Source organism: Strix uralensis, chromosome 7, assembly GCF_047716275.1.
Source record: "Strix uralensis isolate ZFMK-TIS-50842 chromosome 7, bStrUra1, whole genome shotgun sequence".
NCBI classification, from domain to species: domain Eukaryota; kingdom Metazoa; phylum Chordata; class Aves; order Strigiformes; family Strigidae; genus Strix; species Strix uralensis.
In genome coordinates, this window is record NC_133978.1 from 2,504,271 (window position 1) to 2,525,668 (window position 21,398).

Here is a 21,398-nt window from a genome sequence, read left to right on the forward strand (position 1 = left end):
GCAAGGGCGGAGGATGTGGTGGCAACAGAGGAGGGCATGGAAGTGGTGGTGGAGGTGGAGGTGGCAGTAGGGGAGGAGGGGGTGGGGGAATTTTAGGTGGATCTGGAATGCTTTCTATAACTTCTTTGGTCTGAGGAGCTAGAAAACTTTGGCAAACTGTATTCTTTATCCTAAAAGACGGAGGAGTTGGTTTGTGAGTTGGAGGAGAAAGTTCTTCAGGATAGTCGTGGTGAGTGATGATTACAGAGGGGACCGCAGAGGCCTCTGGTTCAACTACTTCAGCACAAGGTGTTTGAGAGGACGGAGGAGAAGAGCGAAGGCAAGGAGAAGCAACAGCAATTTTAGGAGACTGCTCTAGCATGTTCTCTCCTTCTTGGAAACAGATGCCGTGTGCTGGCGATCGGATGGATTTCACATCAGGAGATTTCACTTGCTTCATTTCCTGCAAAGCCTGCTGCTCAAACTGTCTTGCCTTCTCTTTTACAGTTAACCTGGGGCCACTTATGTTTTGAAACAGTGGGCTGCTAATATCAACACTGCTACGCTGATTTTCAGTTCCTTCAATCTCTGCTTTGAGTCTCTCCTGTTGCCACTGAATGGAGTCCATGATAACGGTCCTACTTGGAGAACCAGGCGTGTGTCTCTTAGCAATGTGAGCTGGTACCGTCCACACACGGTGACTGCCTCCCAAAGAGGCATCTCTCAAGACTAGTCCTGAAGGAGAAAGAGTGTCTAGAGTATCGTTTCTTTTCCGTAGAAACCCAGCAGCAGCAGGACTTTGAGTGACACTTTCCACATATAATGGGTTTTGAGTAGTTAATGGGTTCTCGTCAGATAAAAAAGTAATGTTACTTGAAGATTTGGGGAGATTATTGTTCAATGATCCATTGATATTAGATTGCTTGTGAGCCTCAATAGCACGGGAAGCAAAGCTGCTTATAACTCTCTGACGGTCTCCTTCTTCTAAGACTGACTTTTTTCCCCTGCTTTGTTGGAAATGGTAGAGAAGAAAAAGACTTGAAAGAAAAGAAGATAATCACATGTGAGGAAAACATGCATGGACATAGACACTTATGAGAGAGAAAAGAAGAACTTATGATATGAATCAGAGCCATTAAATTACTTCTAGCAAACTACTACTATCCGACAGAAAGACCACATTTTCTAGACTACTGGGCAAGACATTTACTTTTACATCTTCTTTAAGGGAGAAGGACTTGAGGAGGAAGAAAAATTAAAACAAGTTTTCAGCTACTCAGCAAGTTCAAAAATAAGTTTCTCTCTTCTTAAAAAAACCCCTTTGGATTTCAAAAGTATCAATGTTGTACCCTATCTCTACAGTGACACAAAACACCAAAACATCAGTGCTATGTAGTTATGTGATACAATCTCTCTGTGAGATAATATGGACTCATGGTGTGCATAGTGTATGCGTATATAACTGTGTTTGCATCATTCAAATGGCAGTAGCACGGTGCCATACTGTGCACAGCCAACATAGAATATTCACAGGGATTTTTACATTGAACCTATTTCATAATAATTGTGCATCAAAACTCTGCTATTCTATAGAATATGCTGTTCTATGTATGATTAGGCAGTCTTTAAGTGTACCTGCATTTCCTTTCAAGGACTGGACATAGGTCACACACAAAATTAGAACTGTGGTTCAAGCCAACTGTGAGCTCCAGGAGGAGTCAGAGGTGGACCTGGGCACCCCTGAAGCACAGACCTGTAGGGTCTCTGTGAGGAAGCCAGTGGGAGCTGAAGCCAGTCAGCTGAGATGCATGTCAGACTCAGACCATTCTCCTGACACTGTTTCTTAAACAAGCTGGGCATTGCTCCTTGCATTTATGATTCACATATTGACTCAGAAATATCAATATGTGTATGAATTTCATCTCTGTACCACATTAAACCAAATGAAAAATCCCTGCAGCTGGATTACACTGAGTGTCTACACCAAAAGCAGGAGGTCTCACCATTTTCTGGAATTCATCGAGCACCCCTGAGTGCCTCATTAACCTGCCTTCCTCAAAGATTTTTAATACCACAAACTTCTGACCAGATTTTAAGATAAACAGTATTTCAAAATCAATATCCCCAGACTGCCTACTAGAAAAATGTGCCCTTAGAGCCCTATTTTAAATAATGCTCACCTGAGGCTGAAAATAAATTTATTTCACCTCCAACCCGTGACAAATTTAAGATATTGGCCAATGTCAGAGAGAGCTAAAAACAAAACCCTTATCCTTTCAAAGAGAAGATCACCCTCAGCAGCAACAAGATCGAATCAAAATGCATTTCCATTGCTGCCATGTACAAATTTATTGTAACTAACCAGACTTGCTGTCTAGCATGGGGATGCAAAAAAATCCCCCTCCAAACAAAAAAGCAGTCTTGAAAAGGACACCTACTCTAAAAAGCTCTCTGAAATATTAAATATATCTGTAAGACATCTGTGAGAACATGATGGCATAAGGGAACATTATGGTAGAAATGGGATATAAAGACTAAATTCCACTTTTGTACAATTCACTTACAGCTTCACTGCCTCTGCTTAATGCTGGTACTCCACACTTTGAATGTCATACTTCAAACCTTCTTATTTTCTGCAGTTAAGTGACTGCAGCTGAAGTATAGCAGGAGTAGCAATGACATCTACATACACACAAATCAAAATACCATATAAAACCATCCTTAGTGACTTAGAGCTGTCCAATGTTTTCACAAAACCTGCTGAGTTAAAATTTCTACCAAAATTTGAGTAATATTCTTTAGAATTTAGATTAAAAAGGGTTAGGCTTTATTAACAAAGGAACAGGGGGAAAACGACATTTTCCATGATTACGTGAATGTTGGAAAATGAAGTTTTAGACCTCTTGGGTCAGATTGTTCCGTCTTTTCTGGTGCTTTTTTTTCATATGTCTGAAAATATTACCAAATCTAAATCAATGGAAATTTAACCTCTGATGGTTTAATATTCCCCAGCAAAACTGGAAGAGAAATTAAAATAGCTAGATACTGAATAGGAGTTAATTAAGAGCCATTAAATCTCCTCTAGGTTATTTAATATGTAAAAGTTCCCTGAAGGTCTGTATTTAGTAATGAAACACATTTTCTGCTTAAATTTTGCTTCTTGTTTTGACTGGAAGATTACCCACACAGAGAAACTACAGCTTCCTAATGGTCAGAGGGACCTGAGAGGACTGATGAGAAGAATCACTGCACAGAGCACAGGGATCACTCTCCCATTTGTGAAAAACACCCAGGAAAGGAAGGGTTATACCAGAGAATAAACTCTCCCCATGCACTACAGTTCTCTGAAAACCAGTATGCCTAAGGCTTGCCTTTGGGCAGAATATAATGGTATGAAAAATAATTGACTTCACAATAATAATACACTAATTCTCCATTCTAAAGCAACATACTTTGAGGTTGGTCAAGCACCCTCAATCTATTTAGAGGCGAGAGAAAGAAATGATTCTGAACTTGAAGGAAACCCTCCAGTAGAAGGCTCATGCAAGATGACATAACCTTTATGTTACTGGAACAGATTATTTCGAAAGCTTCTCAGATCCATCTTCATTTTGCATGACACCTCTCAAGGATGAGGTTATCCTGCGATCTTTTTCTATTAATGTATAGGTATTTTAATCAATGAGAAACATCAGCTCACCAGTTTGAAGCACATTTCTGTAAACTCAAAGAAGCGTGCCTGCCTTGCAAGGAATTGTAGATGGCAGAAAAGAAAGATTTTGCTTGCATCCAGTTGTGAGATCTTAGGCCCATGAACTGAAAGCAAACCTCTGTGCATGCACTCACTGTTGGATTGGGTTGGGTTTTTTTAAGGTAGTAGGACTGTTTGGCTTTCGAAATAACACCATTCAAGTTCAGCAATCATACTTCATCTCTACTTCCAAGAAAAGGATAAAGAAGCATAGAAGTATTGAAACTTCATAGTAAATGTCTTTCCTGTACTTGATCAATGGACAAATAAAATATGAGTTTCATATTGCAAGGTTTAATGGGAATTACTGAAAGGAAAATTAACTAGTGTTCCTACTAGCTACAAACATTAAGACAATGAAATGAGCTTACTTACTGATGCCTATGTATCCAAAGACAGAGAAAAATGAAAATTATGAGACAAGGCAGATTTAAAACTAAAGAGCTTAGTTCCATTTCATTTGCTATAAACACTGAATTAAGAAAACAAGACCCAAGGCAGCACTGCAAATGAAAGAGGACTGTCTTAGGACAAGTAAAGACAGGAAATATTTTACTAAAATTCATGAAAAATGGTAATAAATGGTATTTTCCAAATAATAATTTCCTAAGGTACACCAGTGCCTTGAAATCAAGTATTTGACAGGAAAAAAAAAGATAATTTGTAAATATTTTTACTGGAGCATGTTATTTTCTTTAAAATCCTAAGGATTTTCATTATCTTATAAGGATTTTTACTAGTTCATGTTTAATCAGTTCCTCAGCATGATAGCTATGAGTATATCTTAGCTGTATGCAAAGACATCTGAGAGAAAATATTCCAAATATGGAATCGTTTTGGGTGCAATGAAAACTATTTTTAGTCAAAATGAACATAAATATAAGCCTCAAAGTCAATACTGCAAATCTGTAAATTTGTACCTATATGTTGCAGTACAAAAACGTTAGAAAAAAATCCTTGCAGGTAAAAACCCAGCACAACGAGGCTTGTTCTGTGTTTAGCATAAAGTATTCATCAGTGCAAAACGCAGGTTCATCCATTGGGATATCCACTTCCCACAGATAATCAGCTTCATATCACTGCCAGTAAAATTAGAAGTGAATCATTAATTTCAGTAGAAGTTTAGTTAAGTGCAAAGGAAATAGGAATTTTACCCAGCAGGGCACCTCACTGTATGTGTAAGCGTACAGATGTGATCTCATGTGGTTCACAAGCAGAAGCAGTCATTCAAAAATGCGACTATATGGTACTGTCAAACATGTTTTTCCTCCCTTCCTGCCCGAGCAGTAACACTTCACAAAGACAAAAGTCATGCGAGGAAATTCAGCAGTTAGAAGATATTATTCCTTCGAGTATAGCTCCTCTATCTCCCCAGAAAAGCTCAAGCTCTGGTATTATTTCAAACGCAGAGACTGCACTCAGGTAGCTAAGAGTTAAAGCAGCAGTGATACGCTCTGTCATGCCTCTTTAACATTTTATAAAGTCACAGCATCTGGAAAATTTCAACTTTCTGAGCAAAACAAATAATGGTTGAAAACAGAGCAAAGTTGCTCTAAATCCTCAGCAACACCAGAAGCTCTCTCTCTACCTGCCCCCAAACACATTAATGCTACGCTCCTCAGCGTTACTTGGTTTTAAAATACAAACATAGATGAGTAAGTGTGGCAAGCTTATCAACAAAACCCCCCAGCAGGGTACAAATATTAATTGGCTATTCTCCGCTGCAATATTTTCATACTGAGAGTTAAATTGTTGTTGGAGTTCATAAACTTCAGATTTACAGAAGCGTGAAAAGGTAGGCATCTTTGCAATATTATTATTTTATGAGCATGTAATAGGTAAAAGACATATTCATTTAACTGCCAGTGGTTTCTTTATTTTAGTAGCTCCTTTATCTTTAATTTCAATATTCAAACACTTTCAAATTTAGAACAAAAAAACCCCACTTCATCCAACAGAATATTTCTCACTATAGCAAATGGGGAATTTGCAGCAGCAATTTCACTGGAAGTGTTTAGTCAACAGCTCTGAAAAATGTGGCATGCATGCCTGGATTTGTGAAGGCACTAAAGGAGCCCAGCCCTGGCTCACCCTGGTAGCAATGGCCTGCTGGTAGGCTCTTGCTTTAGAAAAAAAACACCTGGTTATACCCTACTTTTTGCCATCTTAAACCTGTTAAAGATTCCCCCACGCACTATAAGAAATCCCCATTAGCAGGCTAAATTGTTTTGTCTCTCCTTACAGAGTCATCCTATTTATTTTCTGGATGTTTCAGAACCCCAAGCAGCTGGGGAAAGACCCCTTCACGAAGAAAAGCCTTTTTGACATAGACTGCACGAAGCGATATCCCTGGAAAGTGAATCATGGCTTTGGTCACTAACAATTTTATTGATGTATCACAAGGAATACTTACATGGTGCTGTCACCAAGCTCTTCATAGAGGTTATTGGCAGCGGCGCTTGCTGGTTTGCCTGCTGGTAAAGCCATCTGCATTCTCGCAGTCTTTGCACATTCAGCCTGTCGCCTTTGGTGAGCCACGTAGGGAAGGAGAAATAATCATTAGAAACACTCTAACATAAGACGAGATGCAAAGTTTTCTATGTTTTTTTTTTTTTCCTGCAGTTTTCAAAACATCCCTGTGTTTTGTCTTCTTCAAAGAAAAGTAATAACATGATAATCTTTTCCTGGCTTTTTCAGCTCTCTGGTTTTTGTTCTCTCTTGGTGAAACCCTGGACAGAAAGCTCCTGACCAGCAGAACGTCACTGACACAGCAGGTATTTCCCAGGAAATAACATATGTGCTAGCTCTGACACTGCTCTTGTTAGGAGGGTTTATCTGTTCTGGCTGCCCAAGACCAATGGTGGGGAGAGTAAGCTCTTTGGTCAAGTGCTTCATTCAAGCGCCAAGGAACTGCAATTTTAAACACACAAAAAAGTCTCTGGCGAAGTTTAAGTTATCACTTACAACTCCTCTCTCATTAGAGTTGGCTGGGAAATTTCTGTCTCAACGGAGAATTTTTTCTGAAAAAAATCCTTTTTTTGGGGAATGGGTAAACTCACTATGAAACAAATTTCTGTTTTCTATCTAGAATCACAGAATCACAGAATCACAGAATCACCTAGGTTGGAAAGGACCTTGAAGATCATCTAGTCCAACCGTTAACCCAGCACTGACAGTTCCCAACTACACCAGATCCCTCAGCGCTATGTCGACCCGACTCTTAAACCCCTTCAGGGATGGGGACTCCACCACCTCCCTGGGCAGCCCATTCCAACACCTGACTACCCGTTCTGTAAAGAAATACTTCCTAATATCTAGTCTAAACCTTCCCTGGCGCAACTTGAGGCCATTGCCTCTTGTCTTATCACTCATTACATGGTTAAAGAGGCTCATCCCCAGCTCTCTGCACCCTCCTTTCAGGTAGCTGTAGAGGGCCATGAGGTCTCCCCTCAGCCTCCTCTTCTCCAGACTAAACCCCCCCAGTTCCCTCAGCTGCTCCCCATCAGACCTGTGCTCCAGACCCTGCACCAGCTCCGTTGCCCTTCTCTGGACACGCTCGAGTCATTCAATGGCCTTTTTGGAGTGAGGGGCCCAAAACTGAACACAGTCATCGAGGGGCGGCCTCACCAGTGCCGAGTCCAGGGGTAAGATCCCTTCCCTGTCCCTGCTGGCCACGCTATTGCTGAAAAAAGAAAACAAAGCCCGCAGTCCCTGGTGTGTAACTGGGGGGGTGCCACTGAGGTGACATGACTGATCTACCTTGTTTTGGTGTGTTGATACCCAAGGCTTCCTAGGGCAGTCTCTCGATGCACTCTAGTCTGACATGCACCTGCTCACTTGAGGAATATACCACACACAAGGAAATATTTCCTTTTTTCTCTGCAGGAAACAGGCAATGTCCTGAATCACAGTATCTTTAATGTGTGCTAGCATGCAATAATAAAATACACTGAGTGGCCATGTAAGTAACTTTTAACCTCACCAAACAAGGTGATCAGGAGCAAGTGGAGTATAGGAAGTAACTCTTACTGAATGTCAAGTACCCCTTCTTCTTAAAACTAAAGACTGGGAGGCTATCAGTATTCCTAAACAAGCTGTTAGAAACAAAGCTGAAAATAAGTACTTACTCTTTGAATCTGTTTTGTTATGCAAAAAAAGATAAAGAGATAAAAAGGAAGGTTAAATTAATTCTGTTTCCAACAATTGTCCTAAACAGTGAACCTAATAGGAGTTATAAAATAGATGCTACTTAACTATTCCACACATAAAATTACAGAATTAATGACATGTTTAAAGAATCATAATTTCCAGAGCTGAAGAGTGTTTAGCTGCTATTTCTGACACTCTTGAAACAATTTTGCAGTCAGCATAAATATGAATTACAGTGGGGAAAACAGCTTTGGGCTTACAGAAAACAGCTCCCTGCCACGCACACAGACAGAAAAGAGAGAGACATGAAAACATGAATATACCTCATGATATTTCTTTAACAGGTGGACTAATAGGGATGCATTTTTATAACTGTTTTCTCTTTTTAACATGTTTCAAGAATGCTAAACATCTTCAATAGTGAAGGAGTATTATTTTTGATTGCTATTTAGAAGATACCAGTATTTTCTGATTAGTAAATAATACATTATTTATAGTTACCTTATGGGGTTGTACTGGATAGTGTACTTCAAAGACACTATTTAATAGAAAAGAATAATGATAGTTTCTGGCTTGTTTACAAGTCATAAATGTAGGCACTGAACTGCACTTTGACAATGAATATTTTATAAATTAAATGAGTTTTCTTTCATTAACTATTATTTTTACAAAATTTAATAAGCTGATTACTGATCTGGAAAGCACTGAAAAATGGATCTACTGCACATAAAAAAAAATTAATAGAAATTTGTAACATTTCCATTATATGTGCTCTATGACAGTTACATTTATCCCACTATAATCTCTACACTCAGTGGCAGAATGTTATCAGGAAAAATATTGAAACTCTTTTTGAAAAGGAGAAAAAAAGGCTGTAATGCAAAAACAAACCATAAGGCTCAAGACAGCTTTTGGTATTGATATTAACACTAAAATTCCTTTTATTTTCTTTGGCACTCTTCAGCGATACCTTTTTCATAGAAGTATAGTTTATTTGCATTGGTCTGCTATAAATCCAACTCCAAGTCATACTTCTAGACAACAAAAATGGGATTTTTTGATGAAATGAAGTTAGGCAGATTCCTTAAAGCTCTTAAAAGAGATTGATAATCTTTTGATAATCTGACAGATGTCAAGGAAAAATAATGCTATTAGATTTCTTAAAGAAATAGGCAATTCAGATAACAACAACCACCACCTAATTGTACGTTGAACTGGTTCAAGTGATGTTTCACTGGAAGCAAATTTTATATGCAATTTTGGGAGAACTAAAGCAGCTTTGGGATGCACTGCCATGCCAACGGCACAGAAGTTTGTCATGCTCTTTCAGACTCCTTTAAAAGGACTTTTGCCTTTGACCCAAATTGTTTGGAGAAACCGGGATGTAAATATAGTCCAAAAACCGTGCAGTAACCATCAAGAAATGGCTACCCTTGGCTGTTTTTCTGGTGTTACTAAGGAAAGCGTTTTCAGGCAGGCTGCTGTTTTTTCAGGTAGGATAGGCTTTTTAAATGATGACTAACTCCTAACTGCAGTGCACAAAGGAAAAACGCACAGTTTAAATCTCACCTGGTGTATTGTACTACATTACACCTATTGCAGCATTCAGACTGTAATTGCTTTACTGTAATACATGTATATCAGCTCTTCCATGCCCTCTCCTCCCACAGACTGATGCAGCAGAGGCACTGACACTTCACTGCCCTCAGCACAATGAAGGGAGCAGATGCCAAAGCATTTTTCATAGAAACAAAACAAACAAAAACCAACCAAACAGAAAATCCAGCAGGGCTCTGGGAACTCCCTCCTCCATGGTCCTGTGGAGCAGAGGCTTTCCATGATGAGGGCATATTACATTGCAGCTAGTTCACCAATTTAAAAATGAAGATAGAAAGATATGGAGGTACGGACCGATATATACAGAAGTTGAATATAGCCAGTTACTGGGGAAGATGCACGGAAATATTTATATTTTTATTTTGTAATGATTCTTTCAGTGCTCATGCTCAGAGCATGCACATGGAACTAGAAATCTCTCATGAGAAGAAATTAAAGAATAAATATACATCCATTAAGTTCAAATGCATTGATTTTAAATGAGTGGACCTGAAAAGGCTGAGTTGAGAGGAACTTGTTAGGGATGTTGATCCTTTAATTAGTCTATTAGCCCAATTACTTAAACCTCTTGAGTCTATGAGAGGTGAGTAGAAATATCAAGAAGGTTCTCTCTGGTGTATGCTGCTTTAGATGGTGCTAAAATGGCACAAAATCAATTCTTCATGAAACACTGGCAATTAAGAAGCATACAGCTACGGAAAAAATATAACTGTGAGTATTTTAGGATTTCAACAAAAAAAGCTGAGTCCTCTTATTTTGCCTGAGCTACAATATTTGATTTTGGATTCATTTGTTGAAACAGCACCTTTTTCCTCTGGGTAGTTTTGGGGTTTTTTTTGGCATGGAATTCAGCTCTGAATCTACACTTGCATTTCAATCATCTGGCTTTTGATCTTGTGTTTTGGCACATATTCTAAACCAGTTACTGCACCAAAACTTTAGAAAGGATAGCAAGATGCACTTCCCATGCATTTTCTCTTTTCAGGCACAGCTCACATCAAACATTGACCAGCTCTTGCGGTGAGAGGGAAATTAAAACTAATTCCCGGTATAATAATTTCCTTGCAGTGAGGGATAATCTTCCAAACAGTTCTTCTATGAAATGGAGCATCCCTACTACAACATCGCTACCACAAAAAGGAGGAGGAGTACTTACTGTCTGTAGCTGACCATAACTATTAAAATAGCCGGCATACAGCAAAGGATGATTATGACAGCCAGAGCGAGTAACGCGCCTTCCGTGAAGCCTACGGCTTGCGCCTGCTTCTTGACGTTCGCCACCACATCTGGGGTGCGGATCTCCAGGATGCGTCCCCCCTGCCCCAGGTACGGCTGAAACTCTTTATTGATATCCAGCAGTTTGCCATCCAGGAACCTTCAATGTCACAAAAGAGAACTATTACAGCCAGGTGTATTAACTGTGTTTGAATTACTGCATAGTTGGGTTAACAACTGTGGTCTGATAAAGCACATACCTGTTCTTAAGAATATTAGCAGTTCCCTGTAATCCCCCCTGTGTCAGTGATAACTCCAATGCACTTAATAACAGAACCCAGTTTAAACACTGAAAAGGAGAGGTGAGCTGAAGCTTATCCGAAATTCTAGGGGCAAAAAGTTCTCCATGCCATTGAGAGCAGCATGGCAAATGGCTGGCTTTGTGCTTTTTCCTTCAGTGGTCTGTTGCAGAGGATTAACTAACCCTCCTGCACACATTCATAAAGACCACTCTGGCCTAAAGATCAACTTGATGCTATTCTAAAAGCTGGTCTGTTGCAGAGGATTAACTAACCCTCCTGCACACATTCCTAAAGACCACGCTGGCCTAAAGATCAGCTTGATGCTACTCTAAAAACGGGTCATTTTTAGAGGACCTTCCTCAGTTTCTTAAAGAAATTCTTTGGCTGGAGGGATAGCCTGCAGTTTGTTCCTTTTGACTTCCCTTTCAATATTAAAAAGAAAAGGGATTTGGAAAAACCATGCTTTTATTAATCCCTGACCCCTTCCCCCCAGCTGCATCAGTTCTGAACCTCATTCTCCTATCTGCTCTGTCTAGTTAGCCTCAATGTCTGCTATTTTCTTAGACTGTAGTGCTGGTACTACATATTGAATTATTTGAGTAAGACTTTCCTCTTATAGCATGACTGTTTGATGGCAAGAGGAAAACACAGAGGGACAATGATCAGATGAACTCATCTCCAGTAGGAGTGAACATCAGAGTAGCTGAAGGATGTGCTCTCTCAACGTTTGGCACAGTGCTGAGGGAGTTTATTCACTGGCTTCATGCTACCTGACAGTGTCCTCTCCATCATGGCAATTTTTGGGTGGAAGCTGTAGCAGCATTCCTGAGAGATGCAGGAGAATTTTAACAAGGAAAACAATAACATTTTAGAAAATGCTACATCAGCTGTACTCATTTCCTTAAAGTCAGATTGGAGGTCACAAAAGATGACAAAGAGAGGTTACTGTAAACTGCCTCCTCTTTTTCTTGTTTTGGTAAGATGCAGGCCATTTCTTCCAGAGTTTCACAGCTCTGCTAAAAGGAAAAACATTAAATGCTTATAATAAACTGTAATTTAAACTTCAGGGGTTCTCTAACCACTGCCAGATACCAGAACAACCTTGACTAACATTACTAATTACAGGAACAATAGGCTATCTATACAGTTATCACAAAAACACTGGCTTCAAGTAGGCCTACAAGGCACACTGTTAAAACAGAGCTAGGTCCTAGGCTGAACTAGGGTATTAGCTAACCAGGAACCACGTGCTGCTGTCACTGCTTGCAACCTGTAACAACGCCCAACTTCTGTTGGTGAATCACCTACGAGAGGAACTTGGAACCACATAGTTACCAAGTAAAGGACTGGGACAGTCTCTGAAAAAGCAAATGCAGTGGGAAAAGTTCAGTATCTGATCTAATAACTGGCAGTTTAAAGACAAGTGGTCAAATGTAAATCCTAATCAAATGACCTCATTTCCCATATGATGGAAAATTTTCCATTGGATGACTTTTTGATAGCAAACAGTATGTTTGTTAAAAAAATTTACTTTAGGAGTCTGAAAAAACATATTGGCCAAGGTTTTAACTTCCAAAGGAAAATAAAAATCCTTGGATCGCTTTTGAAGTGAGGATTGACTGTCTCAAAAGCTGCCAAGTAGTAGGCTCCAGCTATAAAGATCAAAGGAAGAAGTACCCATTAGGATGGAGGAGGATCCTGCTGGCTCTTAACTACAGCAGAACCCCAGACTCTTACATGTACAGTGATTCTCCTGGAGAAAGAAAATCAAGTGAAAAACACTGAGATAAAAAATCCTGAAAAACAACAGCTAAAAAAATATTCTGAAAGGATTTCTGCATATAAACTCTGAATGTCTGAAGAAAGTCTAAAATAGATTTTACTTCCTTAGGCTGATCACAAGACAGAAATTACACTCCTAAGAGACCATTTCTTAAAGTGTGTTAATTACTTACAATTGATTTCCTCTCAAATTAATTTATTGATAAACCCTCATAGCATTGTTTGTCCCTGTTGGTTTTTTGTTATGTTTTTCTTTTTTTTTTTTTTTTTTTTAAACTTCGGGGAGAATGTACTCTGATATGTGTGTGTAATCTCTTAGCTGGATCTCATAACATGCAGAACAATTCATCCTGAATGCTGAAATGGTGTGGTTTCACGATACTAACTTCAAAGAAGAGCAGTGGCTGCTCACTCACAGACTCACACTCTCAAAAAGAGCAACCCAAGGTGTTCTGAAGAATGATTTCCCTTTGTATTAGTATGCTCCGCTGATATTCACAGCTAATTCCTTGACTTCTCCTGCAAAACATTTCCTTGGTATTTGAGCAAAAAATCACTTCTCACAGCTTAAAGACCTGCAATGATGGTTCACAAGACACAAACCGAGTATAAACGGAGCTCTAGTTCTTTTGTGGTACACTAGATGTCACTGGTGCATGTTACATGTCCTTTGAGTGGGCAAAAGCATTCAAGTAGGACAGCATTAAATCTCTGGCTGATTTTAACAATCTCTCAGTTAAAATTCTGTTAGCATTTTCTTGACAAACCATATTTTAACAGGTTTGTAACTTAACCGTGCACATTTACTCCATGATGAAACATGATACATTGTGCAAAAGATTCAGACAGGGTAAGGATTTTATTTTTAATGGTGGACATTTTCCAGTTAATATATGCAGCAGAAATTTTCTGGATTCAACTGCTTTTTATGCTCCAATAAATCAAACCCTCTTTCATATAAAAGACAAAAAAGGAGACTGATTATTTCAGTCTGTAAAATTATACAAGTGGCCTCAAAGTCCACTTTTAGGAGTTTGTGATAAAGGGAGGAAATAACAAAGCACAGTTACTATTCAGACCCTTTTTTTAGTGTAACCAGACAGATTTCTGATTAATAAAAATGTCAAGTAACCAGTTGTAACTGTCTTAAGGAAAAGCATGAATCTCTCATTGCGTATCCATCTTACAAAGTACAGGATAGGGGAAATATCAGCATGCCTTGAGAGACCCATGGTTTTCCCACAGTTGGCAGTGATGAACACAGCGTGGCTGTTATGCCTCTGATTTATAAATCATGTCTTTGTTTTCCAGCCAAAAGTTTTGCTTGAATGCAAATATGTGGGATTGAGCTACTCGTTTGGGACCGCTGGACGTGAGACAGCCCATTCAAAGCAGCCTAGTAGCGAGGATGGCACAGTCTGTGCATGTAGTGCCGTTGTGCACACCAGCATTAATCCAGCACATCCAGAGCATGCTGCATCGCCTTGCATCTCTTTATTTCATGACTGTTGGATGCGACCTGTGACGTATTGGAAGGACATTTCCCGGGGTGATTATGGGAGCCTCAAATATTAGCTTTGGTTTAGTGGCGTTTGCTTCTTGTAGAAACGCAGCTCTGCAGCTGGTCACGAGTGTGACTTTGCCCAGATGCTGATGGGCATTATCTGTCCTGACTATCCTTTCCTCCCAGCTCCAGGGTAAAGCCAAGCACCTCTGGGACCCCACCACTGCTCTGACTTGTGCCTGGCTGCCAGCACCAACCAGAATGAGTCACCAGTGATACTTGTCTGTATCCCAGCAGGACTCCACCTGCAAATGGGAACAGGTCACCCCGCTCCACTCTGTCCTCAACTTACCCCCAAATTCTTTAAAAGGCCTTTGCTATGATTGTTTTCAAACAGTGACAGGTTTAGCATAAACTCTGTTAAAGTCAGGGCCTCCACTATGTTTTAGAAGCAGAAACACAGCAGGGTGTTAGAAAGCCCATTTAAGAAAAGCCACGGGTATCTTCCAATACGCACAATTTTGTAAGTTGTGTTAAAATCACAACTGGCAGAATTCATGTGCTAAATCTGTGCTGTTGGTACAGTTCTCTCTTCTGTGTACATCATGGAATTTTTGAACATTTGGAAAAAACCTTTGCTAAATTTATATTCCTTATTGTTAAGTTTTTAAAAGAGGGTCTCCATCTCTTTCTGATTTTCTAACCTTTCTCCCATCATATCCAGTTTATTACATGATCCTTTCTTCTACTGATCTATTTTCTGCTGGGATCCAGAGCAGATTCCTGGCTGGCAGAAGGATGTTGTGACTCCTGGCAATCTCTTCCCAACGAAGGGACAACCATTACTGCTGTGTCCTGTGACTGGGGCAGGAAGAACATTGAGCTATTTCTCTAAAGGTCAAAACTCCAGAAAAGATGATCACAGAAGGAATTTCTTCTGAGATTTGGGTAAGCACCTGAGCTGAGCCAAATCTCCAGAGTTTCACCCACCTGCTAGCCAAAATTTGTTAACTTCAGATGTCAAGCTACAAAACTCTCACTTTATTTTTCTCCTTACTTTACTAAGCTGACACTTACCTCTACCCTAAAGCCAGGAAAGCATTCCCTGGGATTTTGCTGATTTAAATATTTAAAAGCTTTCAAAGAGAGAAAAGAGAATAGGGAAAAAAAAAAAAAAAAAAAGAGTATGCAGGCACATGGAGCATTTTAATGAGGTTGCTTCTAAGCTGATAGCCCATACATTTGCAGACCAGGCAAATGAGAATAATCTTCCCTTCACATTTGAAAGACTGCTTTTTAACCTATCTTAACTCTATTCTATTCTATGTATTTCACTGGACACAGAAACACCCCTAAAAAGACATTCCTATATTTTTAAAGGGCACTAGATTGAAGAGGGACACATTTTCTGACCATGAAGAGAGTCTGCATCAGAAAAAGATTCTTTTTATGGAGTTGAAAAAGCTAAGTGCCTCCATGTACAGATACTATCTCACTTTCATATACTAATAACAGCAGATTTGCAGAGAGCTTTCCAAAGTGCGGACTAAAAGGGTGTCCGAATTTTCAGCTGTCATCAAGGTCCCATAAATTTTCTGACCTTGAGCATTTCTAATGAGATCCCACTTTGGCCATACTCTAAACTGGCTATGACTGGAAGAAAACACAGTCCTCAGCGAATTTACAAACTGTGAAAGTGAAAAGGTAATAATAAAGAGGGATCACTAGACAGACTGGCTGTAAGGCAGTAACATACATTTTATTGAGACCAGTTTTGGGAGTGGGTTGGAGTAAAACAGTCACTTAAGAGGGGCACTGCAAGCAGATTTACTGGCACTTTTCCTTAGAGATAAAAGGAAATGGTTATCTATCAGGGATTTCTGCTGGCTTTCTGACAAGTTTCCTTAATTTCCACTTTCACTCTTGAATAAAATTGGGAAGAAAATCACAGAGACACCATTCTGGGCACGATCAGCAGCTCTGGCAGTAGACAAGTGAACACACACTCCCACTGCATCACCAAGACCTAAAAAGGCTGTATGACCATGGAGATACCTACAAACAAAAAATGGCCACCAGAAGGAAGTAGGCTGTATCGCCACCACTGTGAAAGCTACCACTGCTAAACTGTATCTGATTTTTATATTCCTAGTTCAGAAAGTGATGCTGGAAGACTAGAGAGGGTTCAGAGAAAACTGTGATTAAAGGAATTAAAACATAGCCCGGAGTGCAGAGGTCAAGGAACTTCTCAAGAAAAAAATTGAAGAGGATGATGCGATCATAAGCCTAAACCCTGGTGGGAACCAGAAACTAAAAGCACCAATTGGATGCTTCAGTCTAGCACCCAAAGTTATAATAAAACTCTGTGACTGAATGTAGACAAATTAAAAAAAAGAAAAAAGGCCTAATTTTTGACAGTAAAAATAATTACCCTTCAATAACAACACAAAGTTTGTCATTGATGGGATTTTCTTGAGGAGTTGCTTTTCTGAAAGACATGCTCAAAGCAGAATTAATTTTGGGAGTTCCTATGGTCTTTATTATACTAGATCAGACTGATCACACTGATCTTTTCCAACCTATAAACTCTGAATATATGCAGAGCTTTAGTATGCTATAATTCATCTGTACTAAATTAAGAGCTCGGGAGAACAAGCCCTTTTTCAATCACAGTCCACCGAGACAGCTCACAGCCATTTGCTTTTTCAGCTGCTGACTGACATGCTGCTTTATATCATCATGGAACACTCTGGTCTAGTTTTCACCGAGATAGAAAGCAAACACAAAGGTGAAACACATGCAAAAAAAACCCAAAAGATACCAGCTGCTTTAGAAGAGGAGCCTGATTTGCATTTTCATTGTTTTGAATCATATGCAGAATGCTGAAACACAAAAATACAATTTCTAACAAAATGATTCTACAGCCTTATTGGTATATTGGCAGCTGAATGGGTTGAGATACTAATTTTGTCCTAGAACCTACTTGCTGCTAGTGATAACTCAGACAAAACATGTAAAGAGATTACCTTAATTTCATTTTCTTACCCATTTAATCTCTGGCTTCTCTTTGCAGGCAGAGAGACGAGTTACTGCTGGTCCCCAAAGTAGTAGCATGCCAGAGCGATATCCCACCGGAGCTCTGCTAAGGTGCAAAAGCCCAGGCAGCATGGCACCCTAGCAAACCACTGCTGTAGTGAGCAGAGCTGGCCCATTCACTGGCAACATGCTGTGAGTTTGATCAGTCAGTAAAAAGCCATCTCTTATGTTTTATGTAACACTGGAATTTAATTGCTAATTTGGAACTCAATTGAAAAGGCAAAACAATGTCAAATTATGAATATAAGTGGCCAGTCTACTGCTGTTCACCATCTCCTCTAGCAGCTGGTGGGATGGGCCCATGCAGGTCTGTCTGCTCAGCCCACTGGGCACCTCTGAGCCCTACTGATTTCCTGCACGTAGATGTACACCTGGGTCATGCCCTGACATCTGTGCTTCAGACTAGGTGCACATCACCCCTCTTCCTTCCCCTTCCCTTTCTTCTTCTTCAGTTTTGACAAAAAAAGTAAAGAGAAAGAGACATGCTCCAAATGGAAACTGCAAAAAGTGTGAAGGTCAACAACTGGTGCGCCAAAGCCCTTGCTTGGAGATCACAAAGAAGTTTTGGTACATAGAAAGTAAATTTCTTCAGAGGAATTTAAACTGGAAGCTCCTTCACAGGGTGGACCAAATGTATTGCAAGCTGTTATGGAAACAATGTCTAAACCATGCGTACTGGAGCCATTCAGTTCAAGGAAATGGACCAAACCTAGTCATGTTGTAAACTTCCAATCTGCACATAGGGTAGGTGTAGGGGCATCCACCAACTGCTTCAATAGATTTTTCTGTTCCTGTTGTGTTGAACCTCTTGCTAACAGAGACAGAACAACAAGCTTCAAAACAGTCCATAGAGATATAGGAAGAGCAACAAATAAACATACTTACTTAAAAAGTTCATTCCTCATTATAGCTCTATTTGTTTGAGGGTCAATTGCGTAGACCATGAGGTCAGACTTGGTGTAATCCTCTTCAGAGTACCCATCCCCAAACCTCCTCGCACCGATGGATTCCACCACAACTGTCGCACCAGGAATCTGATCTTGGACATAGCGTTCCAATATCCTAAAGATGAGATGGAGCCAGAAAGCTGCAGTGATTTATTTGTGCTGATCAAGCCTGACAACAGCCCAAACGAGATACTAATAGACAAAAACCACAGGCTTAGAAGGATGGTAACCTTCAGAGCAGTTTTAAAAAATCTCTGCTCCAATCTAACCTCTTAAATGCTGAACTCTTGGGAAAAGCTTAGCAGTGTTAGGAGAGGTCATCAGAAATAGTGTCCTTAAGTCTAGCTCTTTGTATTTATGACATCAGTTGAGTTTTAAATGGCTCATGGGAAACACCATCTATATTTCACAAAAAACCCGCTGTCATCCTTTTATTAAGCTGTATGATTTCAGAACTTTCCAATTCCAGCCTTACACAGGGTGCGTACAATAAATTTCCACTCACAGAAACAACCACTTCAACCATTTTCGGTGGGATATTTCATCTGGCCCTCCAATATAGCACAACATATCAGGTGCCAGAACACCTGCTACTCCAAAAGGCATGAGCAAGTTTTACAGCCATAAGAAAGTTGGAATATCAAGCTGACACGTTTACCACAGGATAAAAATAAAATAAACTGCAGAAGTTCTGCAAGGAGAAGGAAGATCGGTTGATAGTATTCAGCAGCAGCTATGCCTGAGATAGCAAGGGCATAACAACTATAAACCAAAACAAATCTGTCTTTTTTCCAAAGAGAAGGATTCATTACAAGCTGCCAGAGCACAGAATGTCACAGTCTGCGGATATGTATATGAATTGTAACGTGTCAGTATACAAGATAAATGCAATTCTGGGGAATTAAAATTTATTAGAGAAGATTACATTGACTGGTCATTTTATTATATCTTGTCATGTGACCAGTTTTCTTTATTATTCAATATTCTTTTTTTTTTTTTCTTTTTTTTTTTCCTGACAACTGCATGTCCGCAGACATTTTAGTATGCGCTTTTGGAAACCTTTGTTCTAAATTCAAAATCTCATATTTTTCTACAGTTTTCCATGCAGAACTGTTTATAGGAGAAGTCTTAAAATGTGATGTTTTTTCCTAAAATATTCAGAAAGGCAAAGGGAGAATGGTTGTTTGCAGAATGGCCCTTCAACCAATCAAACAAAAATTACTCATGCCTATGCCAGGTTGAAATGCCTTCAGCGTGCCTGCAGATGCACTAAACCGATGAGGAAAGGACCTCGCTGAGCACCTGAGAAGCTTCTGCACAGACAGCAAGCACACCTATACCTCAGACATTAGAGATTATGGAAAGTCATGAGCATAACTCACTACTGCTCTAACAAGCTGCTTTGGAAAGCACAAGATCTTAATAAAGTGTTTAAAAAGTATATTCTTTTCCTTCCTCCTTGTCTGGTCTGCTACTCTAGTGGGGCCCGTGAAATCTGCTGGATTTCTGTAGCAGGCTGCTGCTCTGTATCTGCTGCACTGTGCACCCAATGAAAAAAGGAGATTTAGAAGTATTTGGAAGCTCGGCTGAATGACCCGCAAATTCTGTATGTAACAGGAAGAACTGGTACTCCCATCAAGACTGTAGCTGGGGCTGGCAGCCAAGCCGGTGGGGACCCCAACTCTCGCAAGAATGGATGAAGCCAGAAAGAAAATGGAAAGCTGTTCAGACGCTGCCATCAGAAGAGCTTTAACCACAATTGTTGGGCAAGGACACAATACATCTCAGAGAAAATGGGAAGAGAGCCTTTGCACACAGACTTGCTAATGGCATGGTGAGTTTCCAAACTGGGACTGAGAAGGGTTCAGTTAAAGCCCACAGAGAGTTTTATAAATGAAGGCATAAAAGCAACTATCATCAATACTGGACACAAGGGCAAAGAAGTATGGAGAAATAAGCAAGAGAAGCTGGAAGTCTAAACACTTCATGAGAACTATGAGTTATGGGAATATGCAAGATTAATTTATGTGATCAGAATATCAAATCAAAAAGCAATAGCTGAGTTAGGAGGCAAAAGCAAGGGTACGAGAGGGAACATGCTGCCTGATATATCAAGGATGCACTAGGGCGCAGAGGAAGGCAGATCTCATAAAAAACAGCATCAACTTTAAGAAGTCACTTGTTGGTTGTTTTAAACAAAATCTTTTGCAGTTGATGAGGTTCCATTTTGATGTTAGTTTTTTCCTGGCACAAGATTTCCAAAGAAAAGTAATGCTGTCAAAGCAGTATTACTTAATGGAAACCCTAACCCTAACCCTAATGTCTCTAACACTAACCCTAATCCTAACCCTAAGAATAACCCTAACCCTAACGCTAAACCTAACATTAAAGCCTAACCCTAACACTATCCCCAACCTGATCCTAACGCTAACCCTAACCCTAACGCTAACCCTAACCCTAAACTCTAAGTATTGACCTAACTCTAACCCTAACCCTAAATCTAACCCCTAAACATAACCCTTACACTAACACCATCGCTAACCTGACCCTAACCCTAACCCTAACCCTAACCCTAACCCTAACCTCTAACCCTATCCCTAACACTAACCCTAACACTAAGGTAACACTAACTATAACACCTAACCCTAACCCTAACTCTAACATTATCACTAACCTGACCCTAGCCCTAACCCTAACCCTAATGTCCCTAACACTCTTTATGGACAAACCATCTCATAATTTTTCAAGACCACCGATTCACATTTGTCCATCCAGTTTCTCTGCTCTTTGTGTGAAAGTTTAACATGCCCTTAAAACAGAAGCTTTTCTATAAAATTTTGAAAAATCCAAGTCTGTCAGACCCAGGTCCTAGCCTAGCAGTGAATATATACTCTTAGTACAGAGCCATTTTTGTAGGGAAAATAAAAATATAGATTGTCTGACACATTGCTAGTTGACTGGCATCCTCTTAAACAAGCACTGCTGTGGTTTGCAGATACATTAAACTCTACTCATCTCTGCTGCTGACACGCACTTAACTGGCACTAGGGCGATAA

At 39.8% G+C, this 21,398-nt stretch overlaps 1 protein-coding gene across 1 annotated transcript in view; it reads right to left on the reverse strand.

The window, feature by feature from the left end:
* The window catches only part of PCDH15 (protocadherin related 15), a 460,117-nt gene that overhangs the window by 15,095 nt on the left and 423,624 nt on the right, over positions 1 to 21,398 (reverse strand). Inside the window, exons 30-32 of the mRNA XM_074874163.1 lie at positions 18,281 to 18,457; positions 10,653 to 10,871; positions 6,144 to 6,254 (exon numbers count right to left, since the gene is read on the reverse strand). Coding sequence (XP_074730264.1) covers positions 6,144 to 6,254; positions 10,653 to 10,871; positions 18,281 to 18,457 — 507 coding nt within the window. The remainder of the gene's footprint in view (positions 1 to 6,143; positions 6,255 to 10,652; positions 10,872 to 18,280; positions 18,458 to 21,398) is intronic.